The sequence below is a fragment of the Coffea arabica genome, chromosome 2c (genome assembly GCF_036785885.1).
Source record: "Coffea arabica cultivar ET-39 chromosome 2c, Coffea Arabica ET-39 HiFi, whole genome shotgun sequence".
Lineage (NCBI taxonomy): Eukaryota > Viridiplantae > Streptophyta > Magnoliopsida > Gentianales > Rubiaceae > Coffea > Coffea arabica.
In genome coordinates, this window is record NC_092312.1 from 21,186,531 (window position 1) to 21,204,745 (window position 18,215).

The following is an 18,215-nucleotide window of genomic DNA, read 5'->3' on the forward strand; positions in this document are numbered from 1 at the left end:
TGTCTTCAAAAGAGGCCGGAGAGAACAAAAGGCACTCCGGCGCGCAATAGTGTCCGGAGTGGGAACTCAATGTGAACGACCGCTGCAAGAATCCCTTGGTTGCTCAAGAACTCCTGGTCCACTCAGTTCTGCCCAGGGATAACACTTACGCCAGGAAGCTCACTCCAGGCGAACTGATGCAGAGCGCCTCCGTCTCCTGGACCTCCACCACGGCATTCCTGGCCGAACTGACTCAACGCTATACTAGGCTGGTCGAAACCTATCAGCCTTCGTCTGAGTTTGAGAAGAAGGTCTCCGAGCTGGAGGAAAAACTCAAGGCGACCGAGCAGGAACGCGATAAGGCCGAGACGGCGCGAGAACAGGCCGAGGCTACCAAGAATTCCTTGATGACAGCCCTGGAAGAAGAGAAAAATAGGCGGGCCTAGGAGGAACAATCAAATAAGGTGGCCATTGAGAAAGCGGGGACCTCGGCACTGGAGGCCTTCCGGAAGTCAGAGGGTTTCATCAATGACTTGGGCGAGCTCACGTTGCCGAGTTTCATGTTCGGGTACACCTCTACAGTCCATGATGTGGCTCCTTTCCTCACTCCGGAACAGCTGGAGTCCCTTCACAACAAGGATAATTTCAACGAGGATGCCAAAGAATTGTTCGACCGCATGGCCGAAGGCATCCGGACTGGAAGGGACTTGGCCGAGGTGAAGGTAGAGTTCAACAAATGGCTGTCTGAATTTAACCTGGACGGTGTCGAACTCCATGGCGAAGACGACGATAGTGATGGCGGACATGACGACGGCGCTGATGTCGGAGGTGGTGGAGCCGAGGCTACCGGGGACAACCAGGGAGCCGGGGTAGGGGGTGCTTAGGAGCACTCCCCTTTTGTAATAGGGGGCCGGCCTTTCTCTTTTTGCACTTCAATAAAATTAACTTTTTGTTTTCGCATATTTTTGCCTTCTTTTTGATCGAATTGAATTCAACTTTTCTTTTGAATACTGCTTTGTCCCCTTATCTTTCACTTGAAGAAAATAAACTGAGATTTGAAACAAGTGAGAAATAAACTGAAATTTGAGAACACGTACCCTTTAAGGGTAATACAACTTAAGGTTTTCAGCATGCCAAATCCGGGGCACTCGAGAGCCATCTTGGTAAGCTAATTTACAATATCCATTTTGGCTGGACTCAACAACACGGTAAGGTCCTTCCCACTTGGGGGCTAGCTTACCCTGAGGTTCAGCTCGACTAACTGAGTTCTTCCGGAGAACAAGGTCTCCCGGATTGAACCGTAAGTGCTTGACCCGAGCATTGTAGTAGCCAGTTAGGATATTTTTGTAAATAGCTACTTTGGCCGCGGTCATGTCGCGCTTCTCTTTGGCGAGGTCGAGGTCGACTCGCCGTTCTTCTTCATTGACTTCGGCTGCATATGCGGCCATTCGTGGGCTCGGGATAATGAATTCGGCTAGGACGACAGTCTCGGACCCATAGGTTAGGGAAAATGGGGTCTCCTGAGTTGCTGATCTCAGCGTGGTTCGGTAAGACCACAGCACACTAGGGAGCTCTTCCATCCACGACGATCCAGCCCAGTGTAGCCTGGTCTTGAGTCCATGGAGGAGAGTTCGGTTGAAATTTTCAGCTTGTCCGTTGGCTTGAGGGTGTCCAACCGAAGTGAAATGCTGCTTAATCCTCAAATTTTCACACCACGATTTGGAAGGATTATCTGCGAACTGCCTGCCATTATCAGAGATGACCACCCGGAGCAGGCCGAAGCGACAAACCACGTTCTTCCAAAAGAATTTCTGAACAGCAGTCCCGGTAATGCTTCTCAGGGGCTCGGCCTCAACCCATTTGGTGAAGTAGTCCACTGCTACCACCACGTAAGCATAGTTGCCTGGAGCTCTGGGAAAGGGGCCAATTATGTCAGTTCCCCATTGCTCAAACGACCATGGCGAGGTGATAGGGATCATTAAATTGGTCGGCTGGTGGTGCTCAAGAGCGTGATGCTGACAGGAAGGGCAGCAAAGGACTATGACCTGGGCATCCATCCTCATGGTGGGCCAGAAGTACCCGAGCAACAAAACCTTTTTTACGAGCATCCTGTAGCCGACGTGGGCACCGCAGAGCCCCTTATGGATGTTTTGGAGGATCCTTTCACCTTATTTGGGCGTTATACATCGCAACCATGGGCCGAGGTACGACCTCTTATACAATAGATCTTGCCGGAGAGCGTACCTAGCTGCTTTATGTTGTAGCTTTCTCGCCTCAGCTCGGTCCTCGGGTAGCTCTCCCCTGCTAAGAAATCAAATCAGAGGTCCCATCCAGGTGTCCCCGGGATAGATGGGGTATACGACCTCTCCTTCGTACCCCGGCTCGGCTAGGACCTCTACGAGAACCGTCTTATTCAGGTCGGCAAAAGAAGTAGAAGCGAGCCGGGAAAGAGCATCAGCCCTCCGGTTCTATGACCGCGGTATCCTTTGAATTTCGAAGGATTCGAAGTGTGCCACCAGCTGGAGGACCTTGGAGAGGTAGCGATGCATCATCTCGTCCCTGGCCTCGTATTCGCCTAATATCTGGCACACGACGAGTTGGGAATCACTATAAACCAAAATGTGTGCGGCCCCGAGCTTGTGAGCTAGCTGCAATCCAGCAATGACAGTTTCGTATTCGGTTTCATTGTTTGAAGCAGCGAAATCAAACCTCAGGACGTACGAGCACACATCTCCTTGGGGGTCTTCGAGGAGCAAGCCTGCTCCACTACCCTCACTGTTGGACGAACCTCCATATGCAGAATCCACCGCTGGAGCCCAGCGGTGGCCACTTCAACGGTGGCCGGGGTGGCAGCCGGGATGGGCTCTTTTGCCTCATCAAAGGTGAGTTCGGCTAGGAAGTCCGCGAGAGCCTGGGTCTTGATTGCTGTGCGGGGTTCATAAGATAAATCATACTCCCCCAGCTCAATGGCCCATTTGATAAGACGTCCTGAAGCCTCGGGTCGTGTCAAGATTTGCCGGAGTGGTTGATCAGTCCTCAAGCAGACGTGGTGAGCTAAGAAATAGGGCTTGAGTCTGCGGGCTGCATGGATCAGGGCCAGCACAAGTTTCTCCGCTTGTGTGTACTTTGTCTCTGGATCTCGGAGAATTCGGCTAACGTAGTAGACAGGCATCTGGACTCCTTCATCTCTTATCAGCACGGCACTCACGGCTTCGACCGCGGCAGAAAGGTATAGAATCAATTTGTCTCCTGGATGAGGTGAGGTGAGCGTTGGAAGGTGGTGAAGGTAATCTTTCAGCTGTTCAAACGCCTGTTGACACTCTTCAGTCCAGGAGAAATGATCAGCTTTTTTTAATACTTTGAAGAAGGGCAGTGCCTTAGCTGCCGACTGCGATAGAAACCGGTTCAGGGCGGCTAACCGCCCCGTTAGCCTCTGGACGTCTCGGACGCACCGAGGTAGAGACATCTCCTGGATGGCTCGCATCTTATCCGGATTTGCTTCTATACCTCGCTTTGAGACGAGATAACCCAAAAATTTCTCCGAGGTAACCCCAAAGACGCATTTCTTGGGGTTCAGCATCATTCGCGTCTTCCGGAGAATATCAATGACCTCTTTCAGGTCGGCCAGAAAGGCGGAGGTCGTTTGGCTTTTGAGGAGGATGTCATCTACATAGGCCTCAACATTCCGGCGGATCTGAGACTTGAATGCTTGGTTGACCAAGCGTTGGTAAGTGGCTCCGGCATTCTTCAGCCCGAATGGCATGGTAGTGTAACAGTACGTGCCGCGATCAGTGTAAAAGACCGTCTTCTCCTGGTCTTCTTGGCTCATACCAATTTGGTGATAACCTTTGAATGCATCCAGGAAACAGAGAACCTCGTATCCCATTGCCGAGTCTACCAAGGTATCGACCTTGGGCAATGGATAGCAATCCTTGGGGCAGGCCTTGTTGAGATCGGTGAAATCGACGCACATTCTCCAAGCCTCCGTGTCCTTCTTGACCATGACCGGGTTGGACAACCAGATCGGATATTGGACTTCCCGGATTATTTTAGCGGGCAAAAGCTTGTCCACTTCCTCACCAACAGCTCGGCTTCGTTCAGGGCCGAGGTGCCTTCTCTTCTGTCTGACCGGACGGACTTGGGGGTCGACGTTTAGCTCATGCATCATGAGGTGGTGCGGGACTCCTTGGACCTCTTCGGCGGCCCAAGCAAAAACGTCCTGGTATTCTCTGAGAAGGTCCACCATACCTCTTCGGATAGGACCGGGCAATCGGGTACCAACGCGGACTGTCTGATCGGGCTTCGTAGGGTCCAGGAGAAGCTCTTCCACCTCATCCCCAGTCTCCAGCCTCGGGACCTTCTCAACTCGCTGAGGATCGATGCTATATATTGAGAGGATATTTGACCTCTTCTCGGGTCTCGTTCCGGAGATTGATGGGGAGGCCGCTTGTAGAGTGGCGAGGTAACACTCCCGGGCAGCGCAGACGTCGCTACTGACCTCGGCCACTCCTGCGGGGGTAGGAAACTTAAAGCTTAGGTGGTATTTAGAGTACACCGCTCGCAGAGCATTAAGAGTGGGTCGACCCAAGAGCAAGTTGTATGGGGAGTCAGCCTTAACCACTACAAAGTTCACTGGGATAGTTCGGCAGCTGAGGTGGTGCCCCACGGTCACCGTCAGGGTCACCATTCCCTCGGGGTGCACAACGTGCCCCCCGAACCCTACAAGAGGGGTTCTTACCGGGGTCATGTGCTCCCTGGGCAGTTTAAGACTCTCAAAGGTGCGGAGGTACATGAGTCAACTGAACTTCCCGGGTTTATGTAGACCTTTTTCACAATGTAGTTGTTGGTGAGGATTTCAATCACCAAAGCTTTATGACTGCTGGAGACGGCTGGGACGGGATCACTGGGCCCGTAGGTGATCACCTCGGACAGGCGAGAACTCGACTCGGCCTGATCCGGGTTAGTTTGTCGGTAGGTCCTCTTCCGAGAGTTCTGACTATCCCCTCCCATCGGACCTCCAGCAATGGTGTTAATGATTCCGGCAATGTTTGGCCCATATCCCAACCCATGTCCTGAAAATCCGTCTAGGGGGGCCTTTTTGTCTCCCTGGGATCCTCAGGAGGTCGGCAGCTGCTTCTGGAGGTCGGCAGCTGCTTCTGGAGGTCCGCCGCTCATCTCGGTGTCGGTCACCTCGTTTGTCTCGCCGGTTTTCATCTCGTTGGTGGCGCCTCCAACTCGGCGGATGAACTGTTTTAAGTGCCCTTGTTTAATGAGGTTCTCGATCTCCCTCTTGAGATCGTTGCAATTCTCAGTCTCATGACCGATGTCCCGGTGCTATAAGCAGTAGAGGTTCGAGTTCCTCTTGTCTCTGCTTCCATACATCCTCGGTGGGGCCTTTCTGAGGTTGTTTTGTTCCATCACGGACAACACGTGAGATCGGGTAGTATTCAAAGGAGTCAACTCGGACTCGGGAATAGGTGACTTCCCCTTGGATATCCTGTCGAACATGCTGCGGCGGTCTCGGCCAGAACTTCGGAAGCTACTTCCCGACCCCACTTCAGTTCGGCTGGCGTCTTTTCCCTTTCGGGGATCAGCCCTTGGACGGGTGGCTTGGACCTCTTTCTTCATGCGGTGGAGGTCTTCGGCCTGTATGCCCTTTTCGACCTTCAACCACAATTCATGCAGTGTGCGGGGGTATTTCTTATGGATCCCCGTATTGAACTCCCCTGCAACGAGTCCATGGGTGAAGGCAGCGAGGGTTACCTGCTCATTGGGATCAGGTATCTGAACGCTTTCCTCATGGAACCTCCGGACGTACGACCGAAGTGACTTTCCCGGATTCTGCTGCACGGTGAGCAGGTAAGCCGAGGTCTTGGTCGTAGGTCGGGAGGAGACAAACCGGTGGAGAAACTTCTCCACTAATTCACCCAGGGTTGAGATGCTCCTAGGTTCTAGAGCCCAGAACCATTTTCGAGCAGTTTCTCGGAGGAATACCGGAAAGGCTCGACATATGACAGGGTCTGGGATGCAGTAGAGGCGGAAGGCCGAGATGAAGGCATGGATGTGGTCTTCGGGGTCACCTCGGCCATCATAAGATTGTACTGCGGGGAGCTTAAAATTGGGAGGAAGCCTTTCCTCGTTTATATCATCTGTAAACGGTGGAGCCCTCATGCAGTCCACCCCGGGTATTTCTAAGGGCCGAGGTTCTTCCTCGGGTCGTCGCCCCAAGAGCCCTCGAGAAAACGCCTTGGTCAGGGAGGCTACCTTAGAGGTGGCTTTAAAAAATGCTCGTTTTGAGGCACTTCGGCTTAAGCGCCTTCCATCCGACTCCTCCTCAGATGAGTTTTCAGGAGACCCATCTGACTTCCTTTTAGAGGACTCGACTTTTTGTTTGCCTTGCCTCTTCAGGTATCTTCCCAACTCTTCAAAGATGTTGGGGTTCTCAGTTACAAACTCGGCCATACGAGTTATGGCTTTTTCGTTTGCGAGCTGAGTTTTCGGGGACTCCTGCCCTTCAGAAATATTTTCTGGTTGAGCTGCATTGCTTTGCTCAGCCTCTATAGTGAGGGCTTTTCTGCTCCTAGAACGCGCAGGCTTCATTTTCTAATGTCTTTGCGTTCCCACAGACGGCGCCAATTGAAGAGATGATTTTCGACCCGCAGGAGTGAGTCACCTCAACTGGAGGAATGTCTTTACCTTGGGCAACTCTCTTGGACAAAGTCACCTGCTTGGATAAGAAAAGGGGTTGGATCCCCCGGTATAACTCCGAAACTTAAGTCAGTTCGGATATAGAGAAGTAAGAAAATAATGAGTGGAGATAGTGTCCTACCAGAAATTGGTCATCCCCATTTCAGTAGAAGTGTCGTGTATTTATAGGGGACCGATAGGAGAGAGGAGATGTTTGCACGGGTCCCTAAAGATCTGAGATAGTCAGTGGATCAGGTGGACTTGACCGGTCTCTATGAAGAGACGTGATGGGACATTCTGTCAGATTCAGGCGGCGGGTCAGAGCAGCCTTTGCTCAGGTGTCAGAGATCACATCTCCCCTTTTTGTAGTTGTCATTCAATGTCCACCTCGGTGTCACGACCCCACATCGTAGCCGAGGTGGTAAATGGGCCGCGATCGCCTTCCGAGATGATGACCGGTGTGGCACTTCAGGAAATGGTGGGGGACTAGGCCTCGGGCGATCCGAGCCTAAATGGCCCTCCGCACTTGGTGTACTTCCTCCCGTTGCTTAGATGATTTTGTCTACTGGATTGCTGGGGATACCCATAGCAGAAGTCATGGGAAGGACGGTATGAACTGGCCTGACTCCGGTATTGAAACCTTATATATTGTCATTTGATATCAAGAAGGAAGAATTCGACCTTTTGCCTCACCCCGGGTCCCTCCCTGCTGCAAAACTAGGAACAATAAGTGTCTATCCACTGTTGGAACGTTGCTAGTGGCCTCTTGTCCGTCTGTCAGTGATCAAGAAGGTTATTCGGCATCTGGGTCTTCAAGAAGGAATCTGATCATCATCAGGGAGTGTGGATTAAGACGCATAACTTGATTGCGCCTGACCTGAGCTCTTCACTTCTGAGTTTTCTAATAAAAAAAAATAGAGCTCTGTCGGTATTTTCTTCATCCAATAGGGGTGCTAGAGGGAGAATTGCTGCTAGCTAGTGCATTGGTTTGCTGCAGGTCTCTTCGTGCATGATCTCAAGCTGGGCACCACTCGCCTCTTTGACATCTCAAATGGAAATGATGACATTGCTGGCCTTACCTTCCTTCCTAATATCATACCCACTCCTTCCTCCCCCATAAGGGGATGGGGAAAGGGCAGCTTCCGCGACTCTGAAATTTTTGTTTCTGGAGACGAGCATTAACTAATTACCCAGGTCCAGTTCATTATCATCCTCAACTTTTTTCAAGGTTTCAGTCGTTCAAAGTTCCCCATTGTCTGCAGCCATTTTGGCCGAAAATCGATTCGCTGTACAATCTCCCTCAGCTAATCAGAGTCCAAGGACTCCAAATATGAAGCTTTGTATATTTTGAAACATGTTTAAAAATGATCATGGTTGGAATGTACGTGAGCGTTACGATCATATTCGTGCTGATTCAGAGGCAACAGCCAAATTTCCTGCCTATTCACTCCAATTGCAAATAGCTTAAAGGATAAAGACTTCTTTTTGCGAGAACTCAGAAAGATAAATGAAAGAAGCGATCAATTATGGGGTCATTTACTTCTTTTCTACAAGTTTAAGATGATTATGAATTAGACTATTTTAAAGTTGATGCCGAAAATTTCAGAAGCCTACGAAAATTCCATAACTGTGATCTCACAGTTCTAGTAGCCTTTTACAGGTCAAGAGTCCTCTGCAAGCAAGCCCAGCAAATATTAGCGAATGAGGATTTTAGAGCAAATTTTCAGCACAGACCAGAAGGCGAACAGAAAATGCAAAATTTCGCTCTTTTCTTTCTTCTGTACGTGTTAATCGACGAGACAAGTTTGTGCTAGAGTAATTACAATCTCAATAGAACTACAAAAATGTCAAAGCAAAAAGCATCTGCTAACAAGCAAGCTACCAGTTAGTACCTTACAAAAGCAAGCTTGTATTCTAATTCTAACTTTACAATTTAGGGAACGAAAAAGGAACCAAGTTGATTCTTTCCTCCCTGAAGCAATAATCTTAAAATGTGCCAAATCAATATACGTTATAATATGTCAGTGATTTCTAGGATTGGCGGAGTTTTCTCTCGTGCCTTGTGGACAAACCGGAACTGGATGCTCCCTTATTCGAGATAGAAGAATGGAAACTTGCTCAGTGGCTATATCAAGACGTTCTCGTGACTTTGCACATTCTGTAATCAGGGAGGATAGTATGGTCTGCAATAACTGAATCCTGTCTGTGTGCTCACTTGGAGTCGTCTGATGGAGTTTGGCAGACGGCGTACTCATTCGAAGCCATCGGAGAGGAAGGTAGCGATCTGGAATTTGGAAGCAATTTCCTGTGGACAATACACGAAGAGCATGCCGACAAAGGATTCCTGAGAACTCAAACTGATGGCAGCTGCAACTTATAATGCCTTCCCTTGGAACCCAGTAAACTTTCCGACCTCCATCAAGTTTAGTGTGGTGTCTCACCAGGAAACAATCTTCCATCTGAAACGAGGCATAGTGAGCAGCCAAAACCAGCTGTTCCTGGAGCTTAGAAAAAGCAAAAGGTGTAAGAACAGTAGCAGCATGAGATTCCATTGGTGCCCCCGTTTTCAAGCAAAGGTTCTGAAGATTCTGCTGCATTGTCTGCTGTTCTCCCATTTGATCCTTGAAATCCACTGTGACGGCTGCCTGATTATCCAGAATAATATTGCCAGTCAGAAAGAATCTAACTTCACTTTATAAGCACACGTGAATAAAGCATGTCCAAATAAACAGAACATTTGATTTATAAACAGATCTTTTCTCTTCCCTTTCACAGAACCAAGTCATCACACATTCAGCGAAATACAGCTAGTAAGAGGAAACTCAACAAACCAGTAAATGCAGAATGTTCTGAACTTTGGACATAGAAAAAATATGCAATCCTATTAGAAGGGTAACTCTTGGGAAGATGCAAAAACTAATATCAAAAGTTAAACAAAGTGGAACTCCTCAAAGTAGCATATACTAAAAATTTGCTGAGATAAGGAGGAAAACCATATACATGTAGGACATCAATTTTGTGTTAATCATCTTCTCTGATGCAAGTCTTTTTTTTATTATTATTTTTACTCAGTCATGTTTTCTCTGTTTAAGTAACAACAGACAAAAGAATTGTAACTTCTAATGCCAAATGGGAAGCTCTAGTCATGTAGTATCAATTTAAGTTTGACATAAACAACAGAGTGAAACCAATTCCATTAACAGTAATGGTACCAGAATATCAACCTGCTCCACAAAGTGTGCAAGCCTGGTTTGTGCACTCAAAAACCGTTGAATAAAAGCATTAATTGATTTTGAGTGGACAGTAGTGGTCATTCCTGCAAAGAAATGGCTTCTCAAGTACGGCAGAGCCCAGAGTGACCGTAAGGCAAACAGACTAGCAATGTGCCTGTTACTGTGTAAGCCAAAGGAATTCACCATGTCTCTCCAACCCAATTCGAAATCCTCAGTTGACTCCAGATTATATAGATGGTAAAATTCAGCCTTCCACTCATTGTAGCGTTCTCCTAAAACTGCATTGAACCAGGAAGGGAACTTTGCCACGATTAACCAAATGCAAAGTGCATGCTTGGCACTTGGCATCTCCAATTCTATTGCTTCCTTGAGACACATATTTTGATCAGTTAATATTGTTTGTGGGGCCTTCGCATTCATGAATCCTAAGAATGCCTGTTCCATATTAAAAACAAAAGAAGATATCAGAAGAGTACCAGATTAAAGGACTATGTAAATGTATTTGGGATCTCTACAACCAGTTTTGCAAGCCTCTGTGTTCTTTTTTATTGTTTTATCTCTTATTTGGGTGGGGTTGGGAGGCAGACGGAAAGACTGGGGGTAAATGAAAGAACAACTATTGACACAATTCAGAAACAACAGAAACCCAAATCATCCAACACCAGGATAAGCTCAAAAGATCATTCAATAGACAAAGTAAACATGATGCCTACTCTGCAACCCTTGGCTGAATGTCTTTAAGAAACTCCCAACACTGACAGAATTTAGTGATCTCACTGCACCAGGATAGCAAAAGATGCTTGACAGAAGAGAGAGGACAGAAGCATCAACAAAATTGAAACACCATTACCAGCATATTGTGTCAATTATATGATACAAGATTCTCATGGAAGCACCTTCTCAGAATTGCAAGAAATGGTATGGCTGATATGCTATATAAGCCATTTTACTCATAGCGGAAAAAATAATTTTTTGTTCGTCCTCCAATTTTTTTCTTTTCTGGTTATACTTTGAAAGTGCCAGCCCCCACCCACCCCAAAAAAAAGAAAAAAATATAAGAGATTATAAGTATTCAGAAATTGGGTAGCTGGATTATGTTGGAAGTAGCCAGATAAAGAGGGTTAGATGACAGCTATATGTTATAGAAACTAATATTTCACTACTTTACCTTCAAAGCCCATGAATATGTCCTCAAATTTTCCTCCCTTAGAAGCACACAACCAAAGAAGCAAGGCATACCATAATTGTTTATTCCAACCCAAATTCCAAGAGGCATGTCAAAAGCAGTCAAGCGGTGAGTCGTGTCAAAAACCACAGCGTCACCAAAAATTTCATAAGACTGGATTGATGAGGCATACGACCATGCAATATTCTCCAACCTATTGTCCAAATCCAGTGTAAAATCAAACATGAAGTTAGGGTCTTTATCCTTAATGTTTCTACACATTCTCAACAAGTCTATGCTCTCGTCCTCTGGATCCACTTTCCTACATGACTGGAGCAAGTTCCTAACATCTTTCTCTGTGAAAGGCAAATATCCTGGCTCAACACATTTCTCAAGCTCCATCAGCCTCATCATCTGTTGCACTGAAATTCCTGTTTTAGCAAACATCAGGATTCTGCTCTTGTCTGCATCAGATATGGTCCGGTATGCAGGAAGAAAGCGCACTTGGTTTGGTTCTAGGAGTTCATGATTATGGTGGTTTACAAACCCTGTGACTCGCCATTCAGGTAGTCCCAATTCAGTTGTCTTGCTTATCCGCATATATGCTTGACATCCACATCTAGAAGATTTCCTATTTCTCTGAGGTTTATTGTCATTGGTGGTTTTGACAGGAGTATTGCCAGCACGATGGCAAACAAAGTAACGCCTTGTAAGCCCTTTGCCTACACCATCTTTACCCTCTGTGCGATGGCGCCTGATAGAAAAACCACAGCGTTTTGCAAAATCACTGTAAAACTCATATGCAGCATCATGAGAGGCAAACCTTTGCCCAATGTAAGGTACCACATCATTACTAGTTTCTATGGATAGCCTTGTTTTGTCTGGAGATTCCTCTGTGCTACTTGTATCCTCAAAAGATAAAGATCTTTGATCTGAATGGTCGTCATAAACCACCATCATCTGTGCAGCCTCTTCAGACATGGTAGCCTACACAACTTCTCAATCAATGAGAGAACCTAAGACCATTTTGTACCCTGGAAACCATTAAGGGAAAAGAGTATCATTAAGCACCATGCTTGCACGAGATAATCTTTAGCAAAAGATTAGTAAACTACAAGATATACAGATACCCATACAAAAGGTAAACTTATACTTATATTATCCAAGATGGTAAAATCCTCTTGTTTCCATCATTAGCAGAAACTCTAGTACTAAAAATAGTAAAATGAGGCCGTGAAAGTAATTGCAGGTTCATTAACAACCCATGGAAAGTGCAGATATGCAGCCATCAGCCTGTTGCGCCCAAGATTAAGGCATATTGTGTCCCACAATGACATGGGCTTTTGAGAAACTCCAAGAGCACAAACAAGAAGACAATGCATGACATTTTAGATGCTTAAGTTGTTTTTTCCACCGATAAAACTGCATTATCTCTCAAGGAGAGAATCAGCGCTTTCTTTTTATCAGAAATTCCATTTTCTGGATCAAATGGAATAATTTGGTGGATGGTGGCTAACTTCTCATCAAGCATTGTTGCCTTTCAGTGTAATGCTTTTCCATGAGCAATAGATACAGTACTAGTAGGTTAGCAACTATCCATGCCTGTGGAATGCAGACATGTACAACAGAAACATAGCTCGGTTCTAAAAGCAGTGATGACATAAAACGCCAAATAGTCTTCACATTAGTCTACCGTGGTCAGGATCATTAGCGTTAAATGCCTTCAGAGATATGGTAATACTCATGTCAATGGCAATAGGATGTAGAACTGTTTAAAAGCATCTCTTGTGATTAGTTCTTCCACTAAGAGCCTGGCAAAACCCATTCATTCTTGAAACAATCAATTGCATTCTTTACCCCCCCCCCCCCCCGGCACTTATTTTGTTGTTGATTGCTCGTTTTCATTAATTGCTCTTCACATATAGCCCTGTACAATATGATACATTATTATATGCCGCCTGATAAAATTATTGCCAGCGGAGGAAGCCATAATTGGGAACTCTTAATGCAACTAGGATTGGGACACAAAGCTATTACCATACTCAGCACTTCCACTATTCCAATTAAGTAATTCAAGTCAAGGTATATCACCTGAAATATATTACTACAACTTATTCCTAAAATAACTAAAAAATGTCCAATCTTAAAGCAAATACTCATAGTTGGAAGGAAAAAAAAATACTCTTATTTGGGTTTTCCAAGCATTATTAGTAAAAATCATCTTGATTATTATTGCATTTTTTGTCAATGAATTATCAAAATGTACTGACTAAATTGGACACATAGCTTGAAAGATGGCAACATGATAAAACATGGTCCTAAATTTTGAATCAGTAATTTGATTTGAAATACTCACCGAATAAATTATGAGTATCAAGGATGAATAATATACAGACCTGAAGGAATGAGAATAGGCGTTGTGAGATTTTGCCCGCCTGGGTTTGAAAATTTTGAATGCTTGTTGTGGGGGTTTGATCCGTTGGTGGAAGGGGGAGTGAGTGTGAGTTAGTGAGGACGAACCCTAATTTGCGCGGGGGTGTATGGGAGCCTTTTTATATCGCGGCGCACGATTATATCCGGCGCCTTTTCTGTGTCCAAATTCCGCTATCCATTCCTGCCCGAGACACTACTTTCTTTTTTTTCCGTACCACCAAACAGTACACTAGATTCAACAAACAAGCAAGAGCAGCAGTTGGCTACCAAGAAAATTTTAAATCTCCTTAATACAGGTCAAGGAATTTTTAAAACTCTACTTATTTGTAGGTCAAGAAATCAAATTTCCTTGCCTACATTCTAAAAAATTTCAGGCTTTTCTGGCATAGGTACTCATTTGAACCGGTGGTGATTCAGTCGCTTTCGAATTGTTCTTGACCTTCTTCAGATTCCTTCTCCCCTTAGTGTAGAGTAGTGTATCCGGCAAAAAACAAAAAAAAAGTAAAAAATTTCTTTCCCTCCTTGATTTTATTTTTGTATCTTCTCTTATCCTTTGTATAGCCGTAGTTCCATCAAGGAAAGTAGCAAACTTAAGCCGGTTTGCATTGCTCTTTTTTTTGGGGAAAACAATTTAACGTTTTTGTAAATATTAGTTTTAAATATTTTTCAATCACCTTTTTTATTTCAGATCCATCATATTCTAAAAAAAATGCTATATTAGTTTTTCTCCCAAAAATCTTGAACAATTACAATCCAAAACAACCACTTATTTTGTCTAAATAAAAGAATAAAAGAGTTTATTATAGTTTTACTTGATTGTACAAATTTAGAAGATTCAAGTAATTATTTATATTTGATTTGCGAGTAAATCATACTTAATGTAAAAGGTTCAAATTCCGACGCAAATGGTGCACTCTTAAAGCCATAATTTATTAGTCTATGAAGGAAATCTATTTGATATTCGTAAAGAAAATTTATGGTAATTGGCATACCATTACGATAGAATTTACTTGTTTCACCGAGTGTACGTTCTGAATTCTTTTGCTTAAATAGTAAAAAAATAAAATCTACAAATTACCAACTAAAAACTTGTGTTGATTCAGTGTAATTCGTCGAATTATGTAGGGGTTGGAGAAAAAATTTATTTATTTTTTCTTTCTTTTTCTTCCTCCCATTCTCTTTCTTCCCTCCTCATCGTCGGTCACTAGTTGACACCATCGCCAGTCATCACCACAATCTCACCCCTCTTTTTTTCTCTCTCCTTCTCTTCCCTCTCATTTTTCCTCCTTCCCCTTCCTCCTTATTTTCTTCCTGCCCCATTCCCATTCCCTCCCCCTGTCCCCTTCCCCCTCTCCCTCTGGTCGTGCAACTAAAAGGAGAGAGGGTGGAGGGAGAGGCAAAAGAGGAGAAGGGAGAGAAGAAAAGGGAAAGAGGAAAAAAAAAAGGAAAGGAGCCAGAGCTAGCGGTTGGCACGCCGGTCGGCAGTTGTGGGCTAAAGTCAGGAAGGAGGAAGAAAAGATGAGAAAGACGAAAAATGTTTTTGGATATTTCAAAACATATTTGTTAAGAATTTTAAGCTATTTTTAGATGGTTATTGTAGATAAAATTGTAAAAAAAAATTCTATTAAAAATATGATAAAAAATTCCGATGCCAAACAAGCCCCTAATTATAAGGACATGATTATATATCTACACTTAGGTAGTACTACGTTTTATAAGGACATGATAGTCCTTTCCTAAAGAGGGATAAAGGAGATTGGAGGATGGTACCGCATTGTTTGGATTGTAATTTTTTAAGGAAAATTTTTTAATATTTTTTATAAACATATTTTTCAAACACACTTTGATTTCATGTACATTAAATCATGGTCTGTTTGGATTGTAAGTTATTTGGGATTATTTGGGATATTTTTACTGTAGTACTTTTTATGATGTGATGTATGTGAGATAAAAAGATATTGGGAAGATAAAAAGGTGTATTGGAAATTGTAAAGATGATGTAAGCAAATAAAATTGGGGAAATATGAAACAATCCAAACAAACCCAATATGGTGCATTTTTTTTTTTCAAAAAAAAAATTCAAACGGAATTTTTTAAGTATTAAAAAAGTTTCGTTCCAATAGTAGTATTAAGCAATGCAGAAGGTCAAGGAGACGAGTCCGTTTGGATTACAAAATTCCAATAGTACAAGTTCGGTGCTTTATAATACCGTAGTTGTTCACGTGTTTCTTCTCTTGTTGATTGACTTCCGACAAAATGGTGGAACGCCTGCCGTAAAAAAGTTGTAGTACAAGTGTTTCCCGTTGGTTTAAGGTAATGCCAAAAAGTCCTGAATTGTGCAAAGCATCGGGCAAAGCTGGCATGCAATGACGTAATAAGATAGAATTTAAAATTCAGAGCTTAGTACTTCGGCCAGCAACGGTTGATATTCATGTTTACATAGAATTTAGGGATGATTTCACAAACCTCTGCTGAGGTTTATAACAATTTCAGGCAGTACCCTCCAAGTTTAAAAAATTACACATACCTCCCCCTCATTGTGTAAAATGACAAAAAATGACCTTCATCCATTGTTGAATTTATAGTCTCCACGAAGAGAACTAATGTATCGTAAATTAAATTTAGTAAATCCTTTGCAAAAAAGTAAAAGATCAAAAAAAAAAATTTAACAAAAGTGATGAACTTGTATCTTGTCATAGACACTCACAAAACATAAACCCAGTCTTACTCCATATAGTAGTGGTTTTAGAGTAAATAAAAACTTTAGATTCCTCTACACATAGATTTTTACTGAATTAGTTTCGTTGGTCAAGCAGGTATCAGCATTTTTTTAGCGGTAGAAACAAATTTACCAAAGAACTTTATAAAAAGTACTTGAGTTATGTTTTGAGTTTTAACATTACTAAGGAATTTTGTTTTTCTGGAAGGTAATCATCTGAAGGCATTTTAGGATTTTTAATGGGGATTTTTTGGTTACATCGGCAAAGTTAGTTTCAAAGGGAGGTTTCTGTAATTATTTAGACCTAAGGGATACTATCTACAATCATCATAAACTTTAGAGGAGGTTTGTGAAATTAACCTTAGAATTTAAATAGATAATGAATACTAAGTTTAATTACAAAACTCCCCATAAAGTATATTTATTTCCATACTTTATATCCGAATGTTATTTTTTTTTTACTTTATCTCATAAATAGTTAGTTGACTCTAATGTTGTGTAATGGTAATGTTCAAAATACATTTATACCTTTAATCATCAAATGCACTAATTTCCCTATCTTATTTTATCCTTTAACATCATGCTTTTACAGTTTGTCTGTTTGTCACTAAATTCATTAGTTAACTCTAATATTTTAAAACACACAAGACAAATAATGCCCAAAAATTTAATATCCCTAATATAGTAATGAAAAATAATATATTTATAGATATGGCTCTCATTAAATTTCATCCCATAATTATATATTTTTTAGATTGAGAGAAGTATCTTGGTAATTTCACGTAATAATGGGAAAATATAATAAAATTTGTTATTGAAAAATTAATATGTGAAATCATTATTAAATTTCTAAAAATGCTCGAATATTGTCAGTTTCTTTTCATTAATATGCATATTGTTGGGATTTTCTTTTAATAGGTAGATATTTTCTTTATATGGCAGCGGATATTTTTTTGTTGGTAATACTTGAAAAAGACAGAAATATGGTTGATTTGGGCTTCAAAGTTTACGTAGTTGTTTTTTTTTTTTAATATAGCATGATTTGATGCTATTAAAAATTGTTTGGATTGCTAAATTTTTCTTTAAAAATTTTTTGTTGCGTCATAAGCAGATTTCTCAATCATCTTTTTATTTTTTTCAACCACCTTTTTATTTCACAAATATCAAATCATGAAAAGTATTACAATATTGTATTTAAAAAATTCCAAATAATCTTCAATTTAAACAAACCTAATCTATAGATCTTTAATAATATTTTTATAGTTTACTTTTTTTACTATTAATTTTTATTTTTCCCCTTATCATGTAAAATGAGCGAATTATTTTTCTCTATGTAAAAATCTGTAATTATAGAGATAAAAATTAACAAGACCTATATCCATACATATACAATTTTTTTATTATTATGTTAGGGATACTGATATTTTTAAATATTATCTGTCTTGAATGGTTTTAGGGACAAACAGACAATTTAAGAGAAAAATAATATTAGAGTATAAAGTACAAAACACACTGTACCTTAAGGGGATTTATTGGAGTTAACCCCTAGGGACATAAATGTCTTTTCAACATTTTCATTGCACAAGGCTAGAGTTGACTAACAATTTAAGAAATAAAGTGAGAAAAAATAACTTTAGAGGATAAAGTACAAAAACTGGTTAAACCTTAAGGGAAGTTTTTGTGATAAACCCTAAATACTAATACTCAATAGATAATAAATACTATTACTCTCGTTTCCAAAATAGCAACAACAGCTATATCATAATCAAGAAATTAAACTGATCGTGGATTGAGATTGACAGAAAAGGACTTGATTATGAATGCTGAAGGCATGTGTGATGGGATGATTTTTCTTTGGATTAAGATGTAGTCAGTAACTTTTATCACTGCCTTGTTCACTGGGGCACTTTTCTTTACTTTTTACAAATACTACAAGTTAAACTTGCACTGTCTAACAAGCATCATTCAAATCCAAAAACTGAAAAGCCAAATCAAAATG

General features: G+C 42.4%; 1 protein-coding gene across 2 annotated transcripts; it reads right to left on the minus strand.

Moving 5' to 3' along the window:
* Nucleotides 1-8,418: 8,418 nt before the first annotated feature.
* On the minus strand, nt 8,419-14,105 carry LOC140035211 (protein FAR1-RELATED SEQUENCE 11-like). 2 transcript variants are annotated; one of them, XM_072075214.1, is made up of 4 exons: nt 13,461-14,105; nt 11,068-12,098; nt 9,879-10,334; nt 8,419-9,311 (listed from the first exon to the last, which is right to left on the minus strand). In XM_072075214.1, the coding sequence occupies exons 2-4, from the start codon at nt 12,043-12,045 to the stop codon at nt 8,688-8,690; spliced, it is 2,058 nt and encodes a 685-aa protein (XP_071931315.1). In that variant the 5' UTR covers nt 12,046-12,098; nt 13,461-14,105; the 3' UTR covers nt 8,419-8,687. The 2 variants fall into 2 exon arrangements, with proteins under 2 accessions (XP_071931315.1, XP_071931316.1); XM_072075215.1 differs by having other exon boundaries at nt 9,891-10,334; nt 13,461-14,103.
* Between the last annotated feature and the right edge of the window lie 4,110 nt (nt 14,106-18,215).